This window comes from Pavona decussata, unplaced genomic scaffold (assembly GCF_977016875.1).
Source record: "Pavona decussata unplaced genomic scaffold, jaPavDecu1.1 SCAFFOLD_168, whole genome shotgun sequence".
NCBI classification, from domain to species: domain Eukaryota; kingdom Metazoa; phylum Cnidaria; class Anthozoa; order Scleractinia; family Agariciidae; genus Pavona; species Pavona decussata.
In genome coordinates this window covers 586,388-603,340 of record NW_028145579.1, presented here as the reverse complement: position 1 = coordinate 603,340, position 16,953 = coordinate 586,388, and the positions used below count along the sequence as shown (strand labels likewise).

The window sequence follows — 16,953 nt, the reverse complement described above, 5'->3', positions numbered from 1 at the left end:
CAAATCTGCCTGCCAAAATCACTTGGTTTCATTGCATAACTAGATGCAAAACTGAGAAAGCCTAAACCGAAGTTATCAATTTCTATAAGCTCTGTCGCTACACTATTTGTTTTAAAACCTGCTGTGGTCAACTGGGAAGTGATTTCACCATGATCTGTACAATGGTATGCCTGTGTTTGGCGTTCCGTGTTGCTACAGGTAAGCTTTTACAAGGAGTAATTGAAATTCCCTTCGCTTCCATCACATTTTTTGTAGAGCCATGATCTGTTGTCTTTGGCTAGTGACTGTCTGTTTTGTTTAATCCTGCCTGATGAATTAAATACTGTCACCAAAACTAGTAAGTTACTACAGAGGCGACGACTTGTTCTTTGGCATGTTGAAGAAGGGGCGCTCGGATTTTTGAGAAACACAAGAGACTGCTTAGTAATTCTCTCCATAAGAAAAGCCATTATAATCAGGCTCCTGTTTTAAAGTATTGCAAACTGTAACGCGAGGAGAACCAGGAGAACATATACATAACTGCACTCTCACACTGTTTTACCCATTGCCCAGTTCAACTTCCGCCCAGTCCTTGGTTACCACTTGCCGTGCCTTACTGAGGTATCGCGAACGCATGATGACTTGAGATCACGCGAATTTCCGACATCGTAAATGCGGCAGTCGTAAAGAGTGGCTTATCAACAGAATGCTGACATGTTTAGATAACCTACATAAATTGCGCAACTCAAAACTATTGTGCGAGATGCATGCAGGGGCGGGGGGGGGGGGGGGGGGGGGAGATCGCGTTTCACGTACTAAAAAACGCATTTTCACGAGTAACGGACAAACATTTGGCGTGACAAAAACGGGCTGCATCTTCATTTGCCCTGTTTGTATATTTGTGTTTATAAAGCATGGCAAAGATATAAATATATTGAAATGAAAGACTCAAACGGAAATGCATAAAATAAATAAATAAATAAATAAATAAATAAATAAATAAATAAATATATAATCAAATTTAGTGTCAATCACACGGGGAGTGCTTGCGCAATCTCCCGAGTCAGAGAGTCATGATAAAGTGCTTGAAAATAATCCAGATCGAATTGCATGAGTTTTGGAACATTTTGTGTCCCAAATGGACGAATTGAAAACGGGACTATAACAGAAACTTTGGTTAACTAAATGACAAAGACCGTGTTAACAAGTCATGATTGAAAGAAATCTAAAGTTATAGGCTTTAAAGCAGCTCTTAAAGGTCTCACGTGATTGGCTTCTAAGCCTTCCAGAAAAACAGAACAATACTCCCAACCCTAGAAACAATGGCAGCTGCTACACAATTAAAACAAGCTTACGAGAACTGTTACGCTACTGAAATTTATTCAAATGAATTATGAAACATATATTTTGAACTGCAGATGAAAGAACAAATAGAAGAAAGATCCTCGCAGTTAGTTCGCAACTTATAATTAAGCAGTTGCGAAAAGAAAGCCTGGAAAAAATTCAGGCTTGAACGGGATTCGAACCCATGACCTCTGCGATGCCGGTGCAGTGCTCTACCAACTGAACTATCAAGCCAACTGGGAGCTGGTCATATTGCAGTCTCCTTCGCAGCCGTTCTTATTGTCATCACGCGTCACGCAACGCTCCTCCCCACAAACGAGGAGGAGCGTTGTGTGACGCGTGACGACACTGAGAACGGCTGCGTAGGAGACTAGTCGTATTATATACCCGTGGAGGATAAATAAATAAATGTAAATATATGAAACATATATTTTGAACTGCGGATGAAAGATCAAATAGAAGAAAGATCCTCGCAAATAGACAGTTAGTACGCAACTGAAAAAAATTCAGGTTTGAATTTTGAAATTTATTCATTTAAAAAACGAAGGCTGTAAGATGGAGAGGGTAGTAGCCACATTACAATGTCACCTAAAAGGACTGACAAAACGTGCACTACTTACTTGCAGTTTCCAGTGTCGACATTCTAAAAAATCAAGGCAATAATCAGTGGTACAAGGATGGCGTTAAGCTGATTCAAGATAACCTTAAGGTGAAGCCAAATACGAACACTGCCAAGAATGCCATTTTGTTTCTGGGTGACGGAATGGGAATCACAACAATCACTGCCGCGCGCATCCTGGACGGACAGATGAAGGGCCAATCAGGAGAGGAGAATGTGGTGAGTTGGGAGGAGTTCCCTTGGTCGGCTATGGCCAAGACGTACGCTGTCGACCTGCAAGGAGCAGATTCCGCCGCCTCCGCGACAGCCTTTCTAAATGGAGTGAAGACAAGAGATGGTAAGAAAATGAAGATGCAAATGAACGTATGTAAAGTTTCGCGTTGAAAAGGGTCGAATAAGTGATTAAAATGTTGAGACAAAACTGTTACGACACTTTCATTTTAACGATTATTTTCCAGTATTTTCAAATTTAATCCATTTTAATTCTGTCAAGTTTATTTACATTAATTATTTTATTGCTTCTGTCCTGTTGGTTAATATGTGATGACACCACCCACTTCTGATTGGTTTGTCAGCAAGCTATTGTTATTTGCCTATATAAGCGCGACACCACCCGGATGGTTGGGCGGAATCAGTAAACTGAGCGAACAGTATATAAAGGGAGCAATTTCCTTTTGTCATTCAGTTTATCCATCGATGCCAGTGCTACAGCACAATCACCTTTCCATCCAATCATTTCTCAAAAGATCCAGTACAACACAAGCACAAAAGAGCACTAAACATAACTAACATTAACACACAACATTCAATCAATAGATCCAGTACAACAGACATCCACAAAACAAAACAAACGAAACACACCAACCAACACAATGCTAAACAGCCAACACAACAAAAACGAAACAAAACAAAACTACACAGAGCAACTCACAACGCAACATAACAACGCAACTCAACAACAAGACTGCAAGACTACAAACAAACGAATATAAACATAACAAATTAGCACAACGAAACGAATACAACAAGAATTATACAAAGTAAAGAACACAAACAGATAACAAAACAACACAACACAAACACAATACACCATCGTATCGTATTGTGCTGTGTTATACTCAATTTTAAATGCATTACCAGACTCGATAAATTGATGAGGCCAGCTGCTTTATAAAATGTTTTGGAAATGAAATTTGTTTGAATTTTTTTTTTGAAACGGCAGAGACCTGATACAGGAGTGGCTGGACAAACATCCGAAATAACAATACGTGTGGAATAAAAAACAGTTTGACGAGATTGATGTGGAGAAGATTGATCACGTGATGGGTATGTTTTGTATTTTACATACGAGATGGTATATTTAGAATTTTCAACTGTGATCTTCATTCTTAACTGTAATTTCTCCTTTCAAGTGCCAAGTAACCAAATTGTATATATTTTAATTTATTTCCTTAAAAATGAATATGTATACAGTGTACACAGTAATCAGTATACATTCATGTTTTGGTTTTTATATATTTTTAATCAGAATGTAATAGTTGTAGCAATGGTGTTCACAACCAGTTCTATACTGTATACTTTTAAGTGATTCACTGAATTAATTCGATTCGTTCGTTCGTTCATTGGAAAAGATAAGCTTTTTCTACTTATTCTTATTATTATTGGTCGTCAAACACTTTAACTGTAACACAATTTGTACCCAACAGTACAAAGGTTGCCGCGGCTGTTTGTCAAAGGAGGTCGTTGGCCACACGTCATGTTTACAACTTCGCATTAGACCTGCACCCTTCAAAACCTCTATTTTCACTGGATCCTAGTAACCTGCAGCTACCTCGTTTTTAGGGCTGGGAACATTGTTTTGTTGTTCGTTCTTTTGGCTCTCTACCAACCATGTTAGATGTTGCAACGCCCCAAAAATCGTACTAACAAATGTTCTAGGAAAAGGGCATTGGACTAATAATGACCTCTTAGAAGGGAATGGCCGCTAACATATGTTATAAAATGCATTGCAGGACTTTTTGAATACTCTCACATGCAGTACGAAGTGGACCGGGTTAATGACACTGCTGGTGAACCATCAATAGCTGAGATGACAGAAAAGGCCATCAAAATACTGCAGAAAAACCCTAAAGGATACTTCCTGTTAGTCGAAGGTAATTAAGTTGTCAAGTTGCTGTCCAATTAAAGTTCTTCAACATATCCTTTTTCATTTAAGAAAATTTCATTCATCAGAAAATGTTTTTGTTTTGATAATCCTTCAAACTGACTATCGTTACAAGCAAGTGTCTTCTTTGGGCTGATTCGTGCCAAAAAACTAACATCAGTTGGAAGCAATTATTCATAATAAACGAGTAGTACTGAATATGACAAACTCAACCGCCATAATTGCGCCAGCATAGTTACTCATGACAACTAAATTGAGTGAAATAACTTTTGTACAATATACGCCTTTATTATGAATAGTCTATTTACTACCGAAGAGAAACCATTTCATTTATCGTTTCCACTGCTTGGGTGGCGTCTCTGCTCCAGTAGGAAATATCCTCTGGGCCCGGTTGTTCGAAAGCCGATTAACGCTAATCCCCGATTAAAAGTTAACCGAGGTTTTGATCTCGCCCGTGTTTTTATAAGCTAATTAATTTGAAACTAATGATAAAGGAAAGCCTGAGTTAACTGAGGAATAAAAATCTTTTTGAAGAATCTTTATTGATTAGTAATTAAACTCAAATCAAAGTTCACGTTAACCCACGATTAGCTTGATCAGGCATTGAACAACTGGGCCCATGCTATGTAGCATGCAACCATCAAAACACCCGATTGCACATATTTGGAGCTGTCAATGTAATGGTGATAATGGATATCCAACCTCAACTTCGACTGGATTAAAAAATATTTTTGTTTATAAACTAAACAAACAGAGAGGGTGAAAACGCTCTTGAACAAACTTAACCCTCCACATATGACGAAAGGCGCGTATCGAACCTTGAACTAGTTTAAGTTTAAGGTTAGTACTCACACCTTGAAGTGATCAAATGATTGCCATCCCTACTTCAAGTTTTTTGTTTTTGCAACATTTTAACTACAACGTACAGCTTCACCAATTTGTCCCACTCTTAGTAAGGAGCTTTAGCAAAGTCGACGTCGTCATTTTTCTTAAAATTAATTTTATTCGACAGGGGGACGCATCGATCATGGTCACCACGGTAACAATGCCTTCAGAGCTCTACGTGACACGGTAGCTCTGGATAAAGCAGTGGCTAAGGCTATAGAAATGACTAAGAAAGGTAAAAAGACCCTACTAAATAAATCAACATTGTTAAACGAGGATGACACAACAATCCTTTTGCGACTGACAAACCTGTGGCCCTCGATCAGAGTCCAGATCGAATTGGAATTTAGAAATGTTAGTTTTTGAGGAGAAGGGAAAACTGAAGTACCGCCCCTGTTATTTACCACTGTTCCTTTAATCTGCAAGCAGTCCTCATCCTTTATCTGATTTCTCAGTAGATGACAGCTTTGGAACGATAAGTAATTTAATAATAATAATAACTTTATTAACGTGTCAAGAAATGTAGCTGAGGGGAGAAGTCCCCTCTACTAATAGTGGACACCTAACTAAATTCTAAAAATTCTAAAAAATTATAAAAATGAATTAAAAATTTACATCTTAAACCATATTAATAAAATTTCATACATCAATCGCAAAAAAAAAAAAAATCATGTAAACCCTAATCATTCTCGGCATAGGTTGCAGCCTCGACAGTTACTGACATTTTCTGCTAGGGCCGTAAGGTCCTGATTACGTATGACTCTTTTAAATTGCTTCAGAGAGGGTTGATATCTTATTCTAGGAGTAATTTAAGTTAAAAATGTAAGAAATATAAAGTACATAAAGAAATCTACCACCTTAAGTCTTGTCAGCGTGTCAGCACGCTTTTGTGGGTTAAAAAAAAAAAAAATTCAATTGTCCATCGATGTGCACACCCCTTATCATATATCAGATAACGTTTCTTGTTTGCAGATTGATATATAAATCGGGTAATTTTGGGAAATGTCCGACAGATATTTTTCTGTTGTTGTCGTGGTTGTTGTTACGGGTTTTGTCACAAGTATGGTCTCTTCTTCTTCTTCTTTTTTTTTTTGGGGGGGGGGGGGGGTGGGGGGGGGAGCGAGGGGGGTTTCTGGTTGAAATTTCTTTTCCTGTAGGATCGACAATTTATTGCAAATGACGTAACGTTTTTCTGGTATAGGCTTACGAAAAATTACCTAACTTACTAGACCACAAGTTAAGTTTGATGAACACCACCTCTACTCTAGACGTGTTCTCTACTAGATCTGGCTTAACGCCTTATCTGATAGCAGATAACAAACTTGCTTTGCTCGAGTCTAAATTCTAGGTTTTCAAAGACAACATAAGCATGGTTTACCAGGCCGGTGCTGGTAAAAAATGTCTTATACCAAGTACTGCATTTTCAAAAACATTTAAATACACGTACGTCCAATTATTTCTTCAAGATTATAATGCACAATTGAAAACAGCAATGTTGATACCTGCGCAATATAAGTTAACAAATTATTATTATTATGCGCAGTAAAACTATCTGTATGCACAGTATAAGAAGCACCACAGGGCGCGTAGCGTAACCTGTGAGCCAAGCGAAACTTAAAATAGCACGTGAATAAATTATTATTATTCTTATTATTGTTATTATTATTATTATTATTATTATTATTATTATTATTATTATTATTATTATTATTATTATTATTATCGATTACCTTCATTTTAGATGAAACCCTGATAACAGTGACCGCTGACCACTCACACGTCTTTACCATCGGCGCTTACCCAAAGCGTGGGAACCCAATATTCAACACTGTGCCACTGTGCTTGGGTTAGACGGCGACTTTGCAGTGGGCTCTGATAACAAGACCTACACTCCTCTTGGTTACGCTAATGGAGAGGGTGCTACCGATGGTGCTCGTCCAGACCTGAGAGGGGTAGACACAGCAGATAAAGACTACAAACAACAAGCTACAGTGCCGCGTAGTTCTGAGACTCATGGAACTGAAGATGTTGGTATGTGAAAGGTCGTTCATCATCATCATCATCATCATCATCATCATTATCATCGTTATCATTTTAACTCCTTTATTATTTTTATCTCAACGGTATTAATTTCATTAAAATTTTGATCAAAGAAAAAAACATATATTACAGGAGCTAAATTTTATGCTTGGTAATTAAATGGGAAAGGTATAATATTCATGCTCTCATGAGCGAGCGAGGGTGCGGGCAGACAAATAAATTACTTTCTTTAGCATTCCTCTACACTTAAAGAGAAAATTTCCAATGTTAAAAGCTTGAAATATTTTCTGTTTCGCTACACGCTTTGTCGAATTTTGCCTATATTGTGCAAATGTCTTTATTACTAGGATTATTATATTTTTATCTAACTAGGATAGTAACTGTCGGAAGTATCGGTTTAGTTATAAATTCCTATTCAAATGATGCGCAGTGAGCGGCTTCTCCAGGAGGAATCGAGCATGCTTACACCCTTTTGCCTTAGCTTCATGACACAAGTAACTCATTACCTAACTGTGTAGCAAAATTTGGATCAAATCATTCATGGCAAAAAAGCATTATTCATTAGAAAAATGTAGCCTTACATGTACCACTGCATTTAATAGTTATCACTATTGCAGTAAACTTTGTGCTTCTCCTACGCACGTAACTAAATTTTTTTCCCTAGGTGTGTTCGCTGACGGCCCTGGTGCCTACCTGTTTCATGGCGTATTTGAACAGCAGTATGTCTTCCACGTGATGGATCACGCGCTGTGTTTGAGTAGCAGCAAGCAAACCTCATGTGAAAAGCACGTGAAAAGAGGAGGAAGAGCCAAAAGTACTGCTTACGCCACTTCCCCTAATTCACTCTTTGTCATTGTGGCAATGGCCTGTTGGAAAACCCTGACTGTCAGAGGATAAAAGAAAACTAGAAATAGTATTTGCAACTAGAAAGAGCTATGCGACTTGAAAGTTATCCTGGCTTAAATTGATGTTTTATTGAAGTAAATTATTAAATGGCATGAAATATCTGGTAGTTAACAAGATCAAGTATACAGGTGAAAAACCGGTTTTATGAATTAATCAACGTAGTAGAAAACGAACTGACAAATAAAACAATAAACATAATTATGCAGATAAATAAACAAGTTTGCTTTCTAAAGTTTTCCGCGTTTGCAATTGTTTTTTGTTTTATTCATATTTTTAATTCTCAGCCGAATAACAAAAAGAAAATGGAATCCTCTGCTTTAATCTCGGGTTTCGAATTTTTTTCCTTTTGTCCTGTAGAATACGAGTTTTTTAAACTCGTTTAGCTTAAGAATGGGAGAAGTCGGATTTCATATTCCCTCGTATTCCTGTGTCACTAACTAAATAACACATCATTCTCATGTATCTACCCATCAAATCCTAGCAGTACTCAGGATGTTTGTCCTATGAATCTAGTTTAGTGGCCCACGAGTCCCCTGTAGCTCAGTGGTAGAGCATCCGTAATTGTAATCGGTCTTAGGTTCGAGTTCTGTTAGGAGCACTCGGATTTCTTTTTTCCGATATGCCTGTGTCACTGACTGAATAACACATCGTCGCCAGGCTTAAAATATACCATTGCATTTATTTTAAGACTTTAATAGTTGAATATAGATACGCGCATTTTTACTAAAAGTTTTGCTTGGTTAACATACAAGAGCGAATAATGGTGGTGATTAGTCGACCAAAAAAAAGGCTTCCGGATCGTTTCAATCTTCTACTTTCAATCACGATATTCCCTTCTTAGGTCAATCACTGCGATCCAAATAAATTTTCTTCCTGAAAGTGCTTTGTAAGTGAGATATATGAAATGACGGTTACATGTATTTGAACTTCGGATGAAGAATTCATAAATTAGAGACCATACAGCAGCGCATGTTATGTACTCAGTGTTCGTAAGTTAAGCAATTGCGAAAAGAAACCCACATGCCCTCTACAATACCGGTGCAGTGCTCTACCAACTGAGCTATCAAGCTAAGCGAGAGCTGGTCATTTTGTGAATTCTTAATATCTCCGTAGAGGAGGCAAGAGGTAGAATTAAATATATGAAGTGTTACAAAATGACCCAGAGCACTGTCACCGGTATCGTGAAGGACACGGCTTCGGATCCAGTTGAAGCTGGGCTTCTTTTTTCGCAACTGCTTAAGTTGTAATATTTGTCAAACATCTTTAGAGGCATAAACAAAATCACCGATAGTCAGGAATACTAATGAGAGACCAAATAGCGACTCAGCGAAACCAAACTAGCAGAGAATGTTGTAAGCCGTGCTAAGGGTATTCCTAAAGAAATATCATTTTGCAAACAACAGAGATACTACAGATGTCCAACTGGTGTTGTTGTTTAAGCAATAGACTGCATTTTCTGTGGGTTTTTACGGCGGCCCTTCTCCCCAAATCCTAAGGTCTACATATAACAAAGATCTGAGGTATGGATCTTCATCATCATCATCATCATCATCATCATCATCATCATCATCATCATCATCATCATCATCATCATCATGCCTTACTAAAAAAAAAGAAATCATGCAATTTCAGGTCAAGGTAATGGCGAGGAGACCTCAAGAAACCACCAGACTTATAAGAGAGGCCACCTTGGCTGTCATTAATAGATAGAAAATATGTATGAAGCATGGAAATTATACCCCTCCCTGGATTTGTATGGGTATTATAACTGAGGTATGAAGGATGAAGGCTACACTACTTGTCTTGAGGTTGTTATACCTCTTGAGACCTGTGATAAATATAGCGTCCAACTGACGTAAGGTGTGATTGCTAATCTCGGAAAGTGAGCATTCCTGTTTTATGAGTGTTAAGAAGGATTTAAGAACTTAAAGTTTAGCTTTGTTGCTTTCTTTTTGCAATCCCGTGTAGGATGTTATTTACTGTCAAAGAAGAAAGAATTGAACTTTGATCGCCAATTTGCGCGCGTGATTTTCGCGCGAATTTTTAACCGTGCAGTTCCAAAAGAGATGGCGTAAGCTTGTTCAGCAAGCGTTTTTCGCAAGTTGAATAAAGATTGTGACAAGATTGTTGCGACAACGCCGATAAAATTTTTTTTCTTCTATATATCCGTTTTAAGGCAAGTCTATAGTTTGTTTTGGAGCCCTTCTAGCCTGCCTAAGTTGCCGAGGACATTTTAATTTACCACTGCCTAACAAAGAGTTTTGCAAGACGCCTTTCTGTTGTAATCACATATCTTTTCATGTGGTAATGGGGCTTTCCTTTACGTACGCGGCATTCAAGGAGACCATTATCAGGGCTTATAAATAACACCCGATGTCTTTTAAACAATGCTGCCATTCACGCCGTTGCTGGTAAAACCTGAACCTTTTCGAATCATTAAACATTTTCTTCTACATTGACTGAAAATACCAGTACCAAAATGTTTAGATGTTTTCCAATTCGGCTTATCATTTTTGTCGTTAAGCAAGTTACTTTAAAGATTGTTCTTAGTCAGAAGTGACACCAGAGTTTGTTGTTGTTAGATCGCTTCTTAACAAAGTTATGGTTATGAAGCAAACTCACTTAAACTGAATTTGATTTTGTACCTTCCCTAACCCTACTTTTTGGCTTTATTTTTTTCCCTAACACTTATGCCTGATCAATTGTTTGACAACAAACTTCATTTGAAGGAATGCAATGTGGTTTCTGTTCACAATTGCAATTGTCTAGATAGCGCTCATTTCCCTTGATTAATACCCTCTTGCATACGAACTCAAATAAGCAACGCTAAGCATTCAGGGGCCCGTTTCTCGAAAGACTTTCGAGAAACGGGCCCCTGACCTCTAAAGATTGGGAGTAGATGTTGGTTTTGGTTCTAAATGTTTAGTCGTAATTTCACTGAGCCTGTTGTCTGACATACACTAGCAACACTACGGTGCCCGAAGAAATGCAATTACCGTTTACCTACTGCTGGTTTTTTTTTTTTGCTTCTGAGGTGTCAGGAATTGTCCAATTTTTATTACTGTTTGATTGTTTATGAAATGCACTTTTCAGGAACTAAGTGTAATTAAGAGCAGTCGCAAGGTTTTATCAATCAACCATTATGTCTAGTTATCTTACATCTTTCAAGTTGCGGCCACAGCTAATTAAGAGCGGACGATGTATCGTTTCAATTTCCCTCTTTGGGCAATATTTGTGTTTTCGCCGTTTCCCAGCGAAAATTATATATATGTTCAGGGAACAGCTGCAAATGACAAACGAAGTAAGTGCCAAGTTATATATATGTAGAAGTAAATGCTTCTGTGTCGAGATAAGGTCTAAGAAAAGGCTCATAGGGAATAGGCAAGATATTTATTTCTAAGTGACGGTTTTGTTGGTGTTAATGCTGTCGTCGTACTTTTGTAAGGTCCTTCCCCGCCTTCCCTCCTGATCACCTGTTACCCAACGTAAATATGCCTTACAATGGAGTACTATTTGATGTACAACGCGTTCACGTCAGTGTAATTGTTAAATACAAGAGCGTTTGAAATTCGTTTATATCATTATTGGATGAAGTTGAGAGAACTTTTACTTAATAAGTTATTTCCGCCTGTGTTTCCATACAGAATGTGCAACATTTGATTTCGAAAATGGAGATCTCGCTGGCTGGACTCGAACAGGAACAGCATTCAACAACCAACCCACGTTTGGCGACAATTCAGCGACTAGAAATGGTGGAGCATCAAACCATCAAGGAAACTGGTGGATTGGAACCTACGAGAACAGGCCCTCACAATCACAGACAGCTGGAGCCACTCAAGGGGACGGGCCCCAGGGGACCTTGACGTCACCACTTCTGCGTTTGACGGGCGATAGTATAAGTTTTTTGATTGCCGGAGGAGGGGGCGATGGGGCAATTGGAGTGCAGCTGTTGGTCGATGGAGGGGTAACTTCTAGTGATTGATTCTTTGTATTTACTATTTTGATTTTTTTTTGTTATAAACATCCATATTATGCTTCAAGGAGATAAAATTTAATTGTTGAATTTCTATATTTTTAGCTCTGGAATAAGGCCTGTCTTACGTAAGTTACTGCAACTTCAGTTGCCACGATGTCCATTTATTCCTTAAGGACGGTGCCTACTATTGTTACTGCGCATACGTTCTGCGCATCTCGAGATACTCGGGTTTCCTATGGGTAGTGCTCACTATTATGGGGATATTTTTGAGCGGTTTAAAGCTATGTGGAGAAAGCAGAACTTAGGAAGTGTACTTGGTATCCAAAAAGAAATTTGGGGGTAACCATGCATTTTTCAGAGATAATTAAGCTTCTATTTAGGAAAAACTGCCATACATTGCTTTATATTTTGGCGCTTTTTATAAATACTGTTGCTAAATTATCTCTGAAAAATGCGTGGTTGCCCCCAATTTTCTTTTTGGGTTTTAATAGCCCTTGCTAAGATCTACTTTTCCTGCATAGTCATAAACTGCACAAAAATACTTCTGTATTAGTAGGTACCGTACTTAATTCAACTAGACTGTTCACAGTCCCCTATTTTCCGTGCGATTTTCGATTGAACTCCTGCCATCTTGGTTTGTAAAGGCGAGCACATCCTGGGGAGAGTGCCTAAACTACCAAAGGAGGCCCTAGTATGGGCACGTTAAGTCAGTGAGGAGGAGCGCCTCCCCACTCCCGTTCCCCTCAGTAGTCTAGACACCCTCCCCCTGCGGTTGCGCTCGCCTTTCAAACCAAGATGGCGGGAGTTCGATCGAAGCCAGTACAAGTCTCGAAAATCCCACGGAAAAATAGGGGACTATGAAAAGTCTACAATTCACCATGTTCAGTGGACAGATAAAGTGTTTTGCGTTACCATTATGTTTAATCTTCTCTTGACAACAACAACCAACCGATCGGCACAGCTCGCCGTGTGACTTTGACTCGAAGAGTTGATCGCCGTGAAAGGTCACCCAATTAAAATAGCTTTTTGAGTGCATAAAACGTCTAGCAGTGATGTATAACCCGGATAACCCGGGTTAAAGTGATGTATAACTGGATAACCCGGCAATGCTTCAATTCATAACATCTTTAGAAATAATGAGTGGTCATTGCCATTTACAGTGTTTTTGTTTTTGTTTAACTCATTAGGTTGCCGTACAATCCAGTACTGGAAACTCAGAAACTATGACCAGAGTGAGTTGGGGAGTTGAATCTTTCAAAGGAAAGTATGTGAGGATTCGATTGATTGACAAGTCAAGCGGGTCCTGGGGCCATATCAATTTTGATGACCTTAGAGGAGACTTTGAATGCGCCCCAGGTTTGTAATAGTAGTAGTGGTGGTGGTGGTGGTGGTGGTAGTAGTAGTAGTAGTAGTAGTAGTAGTAGTAGTAGTAGTAGTAGTAGTAGTAGTAGTAGTGGTAGTGGTAGTGGTAGTGGTAGTGGTAGTGGTAGTGGTAGTGGTAGTGGTAGTGGTAGTGGTAGTGGTAGTGGTAGTGGTAGTGGTAGTGGTAGTGGTAGTAGTAGTAGTAGTAGTAGTAGCATTTACTTATACCACAATTTCGGTGCCAAACATTGTTTATGTCTCCACTCAGTGAAGGTATCTCAGTCTCCAGTTTGGCATTCACTACGTTAACACTCAGCTCCTAAAGTTGTATAATGTTCTAAGTAGAAAGGAATTGGAACACTACATATAAAATTAAATAAATACAGCCAACTCTTTCTCTCTTTGGACACCATCAGGGACTGTAGACTGTGGAGAGGGGTCATGATCAAAAGCTTGATTACAGGCATACGATAATTGGGTTCGGTTGGGAATAGCCATAGCCAGAATGGTGGTGTCCGTATTAGATACATGTATTGGTGTCTGTATTACAGTGATGTGTATGATTACTGTACCAATTGTGCATTAGTACGAACGGCAAATGCGTAATATGAGCTAGCGTTATTTTATGGCAAGTGTTAATTCCATTCCATGTTGTGTGACATTCTCCTTGGCTTCAAATTGACAAAGTTATTTGGCATTTGCGATAATGATATATTATTTTTATAATTATAATAATTATTACGAGATGCTAGATTTTGCAAAACTCATTTGAAAACTAATGATCAGAGCAAAGCGAGCAACGATTAAAATAGTAGTCAATATCATAGGCAAATTAAATCCCCTTTACCTGCGGAAGGGTCCATATAATAACATACTTACGGATTAAAGTTTACAATCACAGTATGACCTCTCTTTTTTTTTGTAGAATGTGCGACTTAAATTGATTTCGAAATTGAGAATCTCGCTGGCTGGACTCGATACGGGACAGCCTTTAATAACCAACCCACCTACGGTGACAATTCAGCGTCTAGAAATGCTGGAGCATCAAACCATCAAGGAAACTGGTGGATTGGAACTTACGAGAACAGGCCCTCACAATTACATACAGCTGGAGCCACTCAAGGCGACGGACCCCAGGGGACCCTGACATCACCGCCTCTCCGCTTGACTGGTAACAGTATAAGCTTTTTAATTGGAGGAGGGAATAACATGGAACACGAGAGAGTGGAATTAATTGTCGATGGGCAGGTAACTATCTAAACGGTTTACTAATACGAAGCATAGCTGAACGGTGGAATTTGGAATGCCCGAAAGCGGAACAACATTTATAATTATTTGTACCCGTTACATTCACATTGCCGCAAATATCTGGCTTACTGAAACCTTAAATGGCTTACTGAAAACCGCAGCTAAAAATAAGAAGAACGAAAGCAATCTGAGCAAGCTGGAGATAATTCTAGTTTCTAAGCCAGGACAGACATATTCTGCCCGACCTCCTCTAACAACATATCAAGCGTGTTATTACGTCAAAATTCCTTTCCTTTGTGGTCCGCAATGTGGGACGATGGCGCATTGTAATTACGTCATTATTTCTGAACAGCCGCCATCTTGAATTCACCGTCTCGGATTTCTGGATTACTTTAAAATCTCAGAAAGCCAGAAAATAAAAACAAAAACAAGCAAACAAACAAAATAACGTCCTCATTGTCAAGTGTAGGAGAAGTAACATAAGTGGTATGTATATGTACAGAAATGGAATCCTGATTTAGTATAATGGTACGAAGATGCCATACTATCATCAGGACAAAATAACAAGCAACGCCAAAATGCTATAGAATGGAGAAGCAGCGAAGAGCAACAGATATTTAAAAAAAAAAGACCGAATAACTAGAAATCTCTACAAGCATTACTGTTAATTTGTTCTTGCCATGGAAATATTTAGTTAAGGACTGATTTGCCATACCAAATTGTTTCCATATAAATTTCAAAGAAACGTCTAAAGACTTCATGTTGCCGTTAGCTTTCAGTGCCATGAATGTTCAATTTTAGGTCCCTTTCTGCCCGGCCTTCCTTCCCTATTTGGATAACTTAGTGTGTAACTTGCGAGAGTCATAACAGGCTCATCGTTCTTGGATTAAATCACGTATTGTAGACTGGATGCTTATTCGAGCAAACTTTGATGGGCTTTCTAATTTTGGAGAATTCGCGTGAGAATACCTCATGGAATTTATGAATGCGCAGTCTCGACATTTATATTACTGCCACGTTTTTCAAAAGAAAGTATAAGTTTTAAGAAAGCTTATTGTTTACTTGACTAAATAAACACCTAGATGTCAGCGTTATAATAAACATAAATAAACAATTTCATAGTTTGTGCGGGGAATATATTTGGGTAAAATAATGATAGACTCTCGTAATCTATCAAAACTGTCAATGCCACGCATGTACCGGACAACGATATTAATTATGCCAAAAAAACCGCATGGGCCGTGGATCAAATTACATTTTCAAGTACGGTTCCTTTTAGTTTGGTAATTTATTTTTGGAGCGTGAGACGTTTTATTTTTTTGTTGTAATTATTGTTTTCTAAACAATGTCACATCATAGCATACTGATGTCTTTAGTCAATATACAACATATATTTATTTTTGTAATAACTGTTCATATAATAAGCTAAATTCTACACGCATTTTGCTTGGTTTTTACTTATGATCTATTGGAGGACAGACGCATAGATGACGTCACCATTAACAACTTTAGCTTCTTTATTATATAAAACAAATAGATTCTATTCTGCCGTGCGTCTGTTCAGTAATAGATCACAGAAGACGTCAACATTTGGTAAGAACATCAGTGACACACTCGGCTGCGCCTCGTGTGCAACGTTTTTGTTCTTACCACATTTTTACGTCATCTGTGATCTCTTACTGAACAGACGCACGGCAACATGGAATCTTTTTGTTAAATTCACACAAATTTGTTTGTTTACAAACTCGTCAGGCTGTTTATAAAACAACTGGACGAAACTCAGAGGCGATGCGTCGAGTTACTTGGGATATCAGTGCTTATAAAGGAAAGTTGGCACAAATTCAGTTGATTGATTCTTCAAGCGGATCATGGGGACACATTAACTTCGATGAACTGATAGGAGACTTTCAATGTCCTCCAGATTTGTTCGAAGAATTTTGCATTAGTTTGATATAAATTATGCTAAAAGTGTATTGAAGGCTTGAAGCCTGATTGTATCTGGAAAGCTAATCGTACAATGATGGGAATCAAGATGTAAAGAAGCATCGAATGCATGGTCGTAAGTATTGGTTAGAAGAAATTGTGATTAGAATGCATGTCGATCATGGCGTTGCGAGTTACAAATTTCGAGCTGGTGTTGGAGTTGTCCGGCTACCGCAAGTTATAAGGTTTTCCAGCCATTCTCTTTGCAACTACCTATATTGAAAATGTTTTAAAAGTGGTTAGTGGGTCTAAAACTCATCATGCAAGTGAGAAATGGTATGGAGCACCCGTTGCAAATTTAAAAACGTTAAATAAATATTTAATTTTAGAAAATCAGAGTGCACCTATGTAAGCGTGCAGATCTCCTCATCCCTTAGTGGAGGGCCAAACCAGTTTCCCATTGGTGCTGCGAGTCACTTTCATAAACATTGTTGCAGCTAACGAAAC

General features: G+C 38.4%; 2 protein-coding genes and 1 pseudogene across 3 annotated transcripts; all 3 read left to right on the top strand.

Moving 5' to 3' along the window:
* LOC146464182 (alkaline phosphatase, germ cell type-like) lies at window positions 1-7,966 on the top strand (annotated as a pseudogene). The gene is made up of 8 exons (XR_014868592.1): window positions 1-198; window positions 1,950-2,305; window positions 2,759-2,763; window positions 3,165-3,268; window positions 3,955-4,095; window positions 5,119-5,226; window positions 6,733-7,022; window positions 7,696-7,966. The product of XR_014868592.1 is annotated as an alkaline phosphatase, germ cell type-like (transcript).
* Window positions 7,967-11,135: 3,169 nt separating this feature from the next.
* Window positions 11,136-14,214, top strand: LOC146464181 (uncharacterized). The gene is made up of 4 exons (XM_085130139.1): window positions 11,136-11,238; window positions 11,582-11,901; window positions 13,101-13,269; window positions 14,201-14,214. The coding sequence occupies exons 1-4, from the start codon at window positions 11,136-11,138 to the stop codon at window positions 14,212-14,214; spliced, it is 606 nt and encodes a 201-aa protein (XP_084986265.1).
* On the top strand, window positions 14,215-16,666 carry LOC146464180 (uncharacterized; the record flags this gene model as incomplete). Its single annotated transcript, XM_085130138.1, has 2 exons — window positions 14,215-14,523; window positions 16,276-16,666. Coding segments are annotated over 2 exons (513 nt in total), but the record flags the coding sequence as incomplete, so codon positions are not given.
* Window positions 16,667-16,953: the final 287 nt, after the last annotated feature.